This window comes from Octopus sinensis, linkage group LG4 (genome assembly GCF_006345805.1).
Source record: "Octopus sinensis linkage group LG4, ASM634580v1, whole genome shotgun sequence".
NCBI lineage: Eukaryota > Metazoa > Mollusca > Cephalopoda > Octopoda > Octopodidae > Octopus > Octopus sinensis.
The window spans coordinates 78,416,591-78,424,868 of record NC_043000.1 but is presented as its reverse complement, the minus strand read 5'-3'; the positions used below and the strand labels follow the sequence as shown (position 1 = coordinate 78,424,868).

At 35.4% G+C, this 8,278-nt stretch overlaps 1 protein-coding gene across 1 annotated transcript in view; it reads right to left on the bottom strand.

Moving 5' to 3' along the window:
- Positions 1-3,158: 3,158 nt before the first annotated feature.
- LOC115210816 (tripartite motif-containing protein 3) overlaps positions 3,159-8,278 on the bottom strand; it is an 18,552-nt gene continuing 13,432 nt past the window's right edge. Inside the window, exons 2-3 of the mRNA XM_029779563.2 lie at positions 5,734-6,157; positions 3,159-3,813 (exon numbers count right to left, since the gene is read on the bottom strand). Of these exons, the coding sequence (XP_029635423.1) occupies positions 3,209-3,813; positions 5,734-6,157 (1,029 nt within the window). The 3' untranslated portion in view covers positions 3,159-3,208. The remainder of the gene's footprint in view (positions 3,814-5,733; positions 6,158-8,278) is intronic.

Here is an 8,278-nt window from a genome sequence, read left to right as displayed (position 1 = left end):
AAGGCTTCCAGCTGGCTTACATTACAATGTTAGAGCCACTAGGTTTTCTTCCCTCAATGACTGGCATCCATACAAGCGGGGTGCAAAGAGTACCATACAAGTGTGATCGTTGATAGAGCAGCTAACCAGCTTCCGTGCCAGTGGCACATAAAAGGCACCATTCGAGTGTGATCGTTACCAGCGTCACCTTACTGGCACTTGTGCCCATGCTAGTAGGGTGCTGAGAGCACCATCCAAGCATGATCGTTGCCAGAGCAGCCAACTGGCTTCCGTGCCAGTGGCACGTAAAAAGGCATCATTCGCCTTACTGGCACCTGTAAAAAGATTCGAGCGAGGTCGTTGCCAGTACCGCCTGACTGGCCCCCATGCCGGTGGCATGTAAAAAGCACCCACTACACTCTTGTTTTTTTTTTTCATTTCATCCTTCATCACACAACAAAGTCTCCAAGTTGGAGAGTTTGAGGTGAAGAAGGGGAGGAGCATTTCTGGGGGTGAGGGTAGAGCATTACCCTTATTACTATGCTGCTGTATTCGTTAGTGCTGCTATGTTTGCTGCTACTGCTGCTTTTGTTCTTGTATCTTCTTGAATTTGCTATTGAAGCTGTTGTTCTTGTTATTGTTGTACACTGCTGTAGTTGTTCTTTGTGGTGTCAGAAGCATTGGGGACAGCCTTCACCTTCTGTTGTGAGCAGAAGGCTCCCAGTTGGCTTAAATTACAACATATGAGCTACTGGGTTTCTTCTCTCAACCACAACATACAGTTCTGTCTCATTCGAAATCTTTTCCAGATGTTATCGTTTCACCTGTAATAGTATAGCCAGCCTTATTCCAGATCAATTTTCCTGCCTATATTATTTAGCGTTCAAGAGAGTGACCTTGCCCCACCCCCACCTCACCACACTATCAGCAAACAACTCAACAGATGCCCAGCTCAAGTGGTACACCAGGTATCTTTCCCTTCAGTATCCATTTTCCCAGATATGTGTGGGAATTTGAACAAATTCCTCATTCATACAAGGGTCAACAGAATGCTTTATTATGTAAGTCACCTTCAGGAATTAAATTCAGAAGGTGCCAAATTGCTGGGCACATGTGACCAAGTCTATGTCCACCTATATTTCTCGTAAGTTGCTTTATACTTGGGTGCTTCACCATTTTGATGCCTTGGTTTTTGATTGACATGCACCTAAAAGCTATTGTTTGTTTGCCAATATCTTCCTAGACTTCTGATATTGTTCTCCAAATATTCTTACTAACTGGAGTTTTCTCTTTCTTTCAATGCCAGCCTAATGATATTGACTGTAAAAGTCCTTTAGACTTTTCTTGTATTATGTATTTGACTTTGTCACTTATTACTGATTTGCTCAATATATATATTGGGAACTGGTTCTACTGCTGCAGCTATTCTTGGTTTTCAGTACAACAGCAGCAACAAACACATGAATTGAAGCAACTCATCATCTTTTTATGCCTGTTTTCCATTGTGGCATTGGTGGGTGTGTCTATTACATACACTGACAATAATGAGAAAATAGCTGATATCTGATGTATTTAACACAGATTTTTGTTGTTATTTTGACATGTCATTTATGACTATGGTTTCTTTTAACTACCACTTAACAACATGGGCTGGGATGCATTTTGTCATGCTACCACCAATGTCATGACTAAAGTATCCCTTAGTAAAACAATGACAGCTATTGTTATACCAGAAAATATATAGGGAAATATTTATTGATCGTAAGGAATACTTAAAGCAGATATTTACACAGAAATCCATTATTTGTGCACCTGACAGACTAGCATCAAGTTATACTTAGTTAAAATATTTGATTATTTTTATAACTTGTGTAGATATAAAATAGAAAGATGAGAATGAGGTGAGGGATGAAGTCTATTTGTTATCACCACAAGCAGGTTTCCTTTAATACTACAATAGTTACAACATTATTTTCTATACAGCAATGAGCCAGAACTTTAGAAGTGAATGTTTGCATGTGTCATACTGCTTTTGACAGCTGAATTTCATCTCTAATTTAGCAGATCAATGATAGATCAAAGAAATAATGAAAGCTTCAGGAAAATCCATAAACTTAGCTCTCGTCTAGCAGACAATCATATCATCATCAAAGTCCTGTTAACCTATTTGATGTGGGCCACCATTGCAGAATTTGTTTCATAGGTTATTCAGGGAAAAGGGACAGGCTTCGTGACCCTCATGGTGAGATTAACAATTTATGATCAGGTCAAACATCAGTAAGTGAACAGTTACAAAAAAGCTATTGCTGGCCACTGATGGTGATGGAATGGTATGAGAAGTGAGGTTTTCAAGAATAAGAATTAAGTTGAGGTGAAAAAAAAAAAAAAAAAAAGGACTTGACAGCTGAATCATTGTGGTGGGATGACAAGAAGTGCGAATGGGGTATCAGCTCAAGTGATTATTCAAGCTGAATAACCATTGCATTGTCAATTGCGTAATACACAAATCCCATGCTAGCATGGAGAATGGACGTTAAACGATGATGATGATGATGATGATAACTGAGTAACATTGCCTTGTGAGACATGATTGAATGGTATTATCACTTGTGTAACACACACACACAGCTGTATAATCACAGACATGCTTTATTTGGAGTATTCTTTTCCTTCTCTCCAAGACCTTTCTTTTTTCTTCTTTCTGATTAAGAGCCATGCTCGAAACATCACATCCTGCTCTTTTTTCCATTTTAAACTGAGTAATCTAATACATTCATTGTGTACATCCTTTTGGCTTTTGTTGATTTTGATTCACTTGTGTGTGTATGTATGTGTGAGTGTGTGTGTATACATTGGCAACAGTGTTGCTTATATAAATATAGGTGAGCGGTATTGCCAGAGGTGTAAAATACACACAAACTTTCAAATTTAGCTGAGTGGCCATGTCTATGTAACACACTCATATATGCTTGAATGACTGTGTTACTTGCTATACATACATATAGTTGAATGATATTGTCAATAGATGTTGCTGTCATTTATTAAAAATGATGGAAGAATAAAATATAAGATAGAAAAAATTAAAAAAGAACAACGAGATAAGAAAAGAGTGAAAGAGATAATGAAGGAAAGATGAATAAATAGAAGATACAGAGAGAAAAGAAAAGAAAACTAAATAATTAACATGAAAATAAAACATATATATTTTATTTGAACTTGAATAATCAGTTTAAACTTCTGGATTCCACTCATATACCCGAACTTCAGCAAATTTTTCTCCAGTCAATAGAACAACAATATTATCATGTCTGTTAATAGCAACATTGACAGGAGAAACATCTTTACCAATACAAAATGTGTCATAAACAGGGAAACCAAGAGATCGGCCTTTTGGACTGAATGCCTGAACTCTGTAATTTCCATAGTCTGCCACTATGATATTATTGTTTCTGTCTGTACAAACCCCCATTGGTTTAAACAGCATACCTTTGTCTTTTCCTTTCTTACCATACATGCACTTAAATTTGCCATCACTGCTGAACACTTTAATACAGTTGTTACCACAATCAGAGACAATAATTTGAAGTTTATCATTAGTAGTCACAAAATAAGGTCTATCGAAATGGTCATTGCCAGAACCTTTCCAACCAAATTTCTGTGAAAGTTTACCTTCCTCTGTAAATACATAGACACAATTATTTTCCAAGCTTGTTACAATGGCATAGCCATGCTTGTTCACAGCAACACCACTTGGGCGAGCATATTGATAATGGAGTCCAGTGTATTGAGAAATTAAATGGCTGTTCATATTATAGCTGTGCAAGATAGCTTTGTCTAAAAAGTAGAAATAAAAAGATCAAGTTAAACAACAATATAAACATGAATATACAAAACTTAGAAAGATGACTATATAGTGAACATTCATTCATACAAGCATGCATACATATGAACTTAGCTGCCAATGTATAATACAGATAGCAATATATTACATAGCCACAATCATTGTAGTTGTCAATACAGCGCATTTTACAGCTACAATTAGTGTATTACATAGCTACTATTGTATTATATATTTCCATTATATATATATATATATATACACACATATACCATCACTGGATTATAAAGCTACCATTATATTATATAGCTACTACTAAAATACATACTTACCACCATTGTATTATACAGCTATTACTGTAATATCTATTTAGAGAGAGAGACCTACTATCATATCATACACTATTTCATCAATGTGTAGTTTCGAAAATCAATCCAGAACTTGGGGAATTGCAGTGAAAAGGAGGCCAAATGAAAAAGCATTTACAAACAGTTTTGCCGGACAACTTCTCAAACTGCCCGACATAAAAGTCATTCTTCATGCATCAAAGTCAATGTGTTCCTAAATGCATACAGTTGTCAGAGTTGTTTATTTTTACATCAGCCTTAACTGAGCAAACCTATGAACAATGGCATTCCAGCTGTGACCATCCTAACTTTTTATCAAACGGATATCATGCCCTTCTTTAAGATGGTAGGGTGTAGTTTGAGGGTGATTTGACAGTTATTTTCATGTAGAGGCTGCTTTCTTGGCTTCATATGTAAATAGCTAGAGCTAAGTGCAATCAAAAGTGTGACAATTACACGTGCAATTACAAATAAGGAATTATATGCCAGTTATCAGGTGTGTGATTAGAAAATTATATATCTACAATCATAACTCATTTCACTTCCAAATATGTAACTGCATATATGTTACTAAATATTAATCATACAAGATAAATACTAACATCTATGCTGCACTTCTTTAGATATTGAAAAAGAAATCACTTATCCTCAGTTACTATTTATAACCAGCTGGGCCTTTATTTTAAATGCTGGAGACTTTAAATAAGTTGTTCTGTGTATTGCTATATTTATTACCAGTTTGAACCAATTCTTTTTCTACTTCAAAAAAGAAACAATACAAACACTTCAGATGACTCATCACAACAACTAATTAATTATAGAAATAGTTTATCTGCTGTCTTCTTACTGACACTTAATGTATTCGTCATTCATCAAAAATGTTTACTAAATTATCAGCATTCTATTTCATAAATTTTAGTGTTGTACTTGTTTAGCAAGGAGCTTAATATGAGACCACGTATTCAAATTGAAACAATTACATCTTGGACACAGTATGTCAAATGATTAAAAAGTCCTGCGTTCAATACTACTATGTGGCCTTGTAAGTGAAGTGAGCAAACAGAAACTGTATGAAAGTCAGTCAGGTGGATTGTACATTACCAGATTTAACAATTTAATAATTCTGGATTCTGTATTAAATAATGACAAATAATCTGAAATTGCTAAACAGACACAAAGATCACTCTATGGTTAAATAATATGCTTCCCAAGCAAGTGGTTCTTGGTTCATTTCCACTGCATAACACATTGGCCAAATTGAGTTTTCTTCATAGACTCAGGTCAACCAAAGAGTGAAATTTGGTTGATTAAAACTGTGTGGAATATTATTGAATGGATGGTTCCTGGTTTTGGAGTGCTAGACTTAATCTGTTTCTTGGTTGAACAACACACCTGGTTTTGTGGGTGCTTATAGAAAGCCCACTCTGTTGCAAACATTTCAGCCAGATGTCCAGTCTGAAGATAACTTCTTCCCTTCCTCCTAACAGTTTTAGAGACCCAGTAATAGTACCATGGCACCTTTACAGGCAATAAATGAAATAAAAAATCATAAATAATAACTGTACTTACCAGCTTTTGCAACTGAGGTTAGAATGTTTTGATTTGGTAATATAGCTATATCATATATATCACAAGAAGGAAGAAGCTTGTTAAGAAAGGTACCAGTTGGTGAAAATATGAGAATACGTCCTCCTTTCAGATCTGATACACATATATGCCCAGCTCTGTTAATAGTAATACCATAAGGTTTCTGAAACTCATTAACATGTCTGCTATATTGACCAAATTTTAAAAGTAATCCTTCTGTACAAAAGTCCTTTTGTGGAATATATGTCTGAGAGTTTAAATCATTGCCATCATAGTCCCTTATATTGGGATATAAATTATATTGTGGAAATGGAGCTGAAGGTATACATGGTAGTGGTGGTAATGATGCTTTATATACATGTAGGTTAGGTAAATTTGGTAATTGTGTTGGCTCATTTGATGATTGCTGGAAACAGAAGGAAAGGAATCAACATTTTGCTTTGTTTAATCGATTTTTTTCATAAAAGAATAAAAAAGTAATAACAACAATAACAACAACACCAACAAATAATGGTAATAATAATAATAATAATAATAATAATAATAATAATAATAATGTCTTGGTATAAAAGATGGGCTACAGCAAATATACTGCTCAATACCACAGATTTGCTTGTCAGTTGTTTGACTTTAACCAGTTGAGCATGTCCCTTAGTGGCTGACGATATGTGCATCTCTGATCATGAGCACAAGTAGTGGGGGAGCATCATAGCCATGTGTTGAGAGGGATTCTTTGGGGCTTGAATAATTCACCTCTGGAAACATGGGTGTTTCGTACAACATCCTTAAACAACCCTTATTCAGGGACCTTTTGAGCAGGATGGGTTACTCGACCAGAAGGAAATTCTAACTGAGCCCCACCTGCAAGGTCATGTGCTGTTTATCTTGATATGAGATCACCATGTCGCGCATATATGGTTGTGATGCATGTGCCTAGTGTACCTTTATCAGACGGGTAGTCATGATGGGTATACAGGGCTTCGTATATTTTACCCCAGTGAAACTTTGATGGCATGCACTGCTCTCTCACTCAATAATAATAATAATAATAATAATAATGATGATGATGATAATAATAATATTGATATTTTATAGGATTGAGGTAACTCCTCCAGTTGGTACACAGAAGCAAAAAAAAAGAAGAGTGCCATTGTTATCAAGTGAATGATATTTCGGCATCTAGTGTGCCTTCCACAGGTTCAAAAAATAAACTTGTCAATCTACTTCATTTTTGGTAATATTTTATAGGATTGAAGTAACTCCTCCAGTAGTAGATTGACAAGTTTTTTTTGCCAAAATATCATTCACTTGATAACAATAACACTCTTCTTTTTTTGCTTCTGTATACCTACTAGCGCAAAAGACACACTTCTGTTTGTTATTTCCCTCCATTTTCTTCTTGCCTATATAAATTAAACTACAATTACCCACTAAATTACCCACTGCCATATACCTTTTACCAAGGAATATACCTACTGAGGTAATTACCAAAAGTGCCTTTGGATATATCTATCCCTTAGAGGCTTTAAACACCTCTAACTTATACCTGCATAACATAAATTTCTGACTAAGACACCTTAGCCAACCTACAACAGGCACATACTGGGTAAATGGAGCAAATAACAATAGAAGTATCTTTAAAAGATATACCGATTCCACCCAAAAATGTATATCTTAAAGAAGTCATTAGTAAAATTACAGACTTCACTCACCACTTGCGCTGGAAAGCCTTATTTTACGATAAAAACGGCCAGCTAGAGATACCACACCAGCAATGCCCTCACCAAAGGAGTCTTCAAGACCAGGAAAACACCCTCACCAAACAGCCATTTAGATGCCTTTGAAACTGAACTATGGGATACTATCAATAATCTACAATTCAAACGACACCCACTAAGAAACAACATCTACCAAAAGAACCTAAAGGACCTTTTATACAAAGTGAAATTACAAAAGAAAATTATTGTTTACTCCAATAAAACTAAGAATGCCTACAATCTGGATATAAATTTATACCACCAGTTGCTACATCAAGAAATTACAAAAAAATACAAAATAGCACCTAACAGCACCTTAAGCTCTATGAACTTAGCAACCAAGAACATTATGACAGAATACAACATAGAGGAGAAAACCGAACCCTTCGTACCTTCATAAACCTAACTTCTTAACGGTTACCAAAGTTAAATTAATATGCCCCAATAAGTCAGAGCTAAGTAAATTAATATCAGATAAATACATCCCTAAGCTAAGGAATATGATAGCCCAAGAACTATGGTCCAACACATATGAAGCCCTAAACTGGTTCTCCAGAATCCAAAACAAGATAAACTACAAATTCCTACAAATAGACATAGTAGATTACTACTCATCTATTAACCCTACGATCCTAAATAGCACCCTTATCTTCACCAAAAACCATACCCAATTAACTAGGAAGGAAATTAACGTAATATTAGAAGCGAGGAAATCAGTGATAAGTTTCGATAATAAATTCTTGGTAAAAAAGGACACCCCTAACAACTTC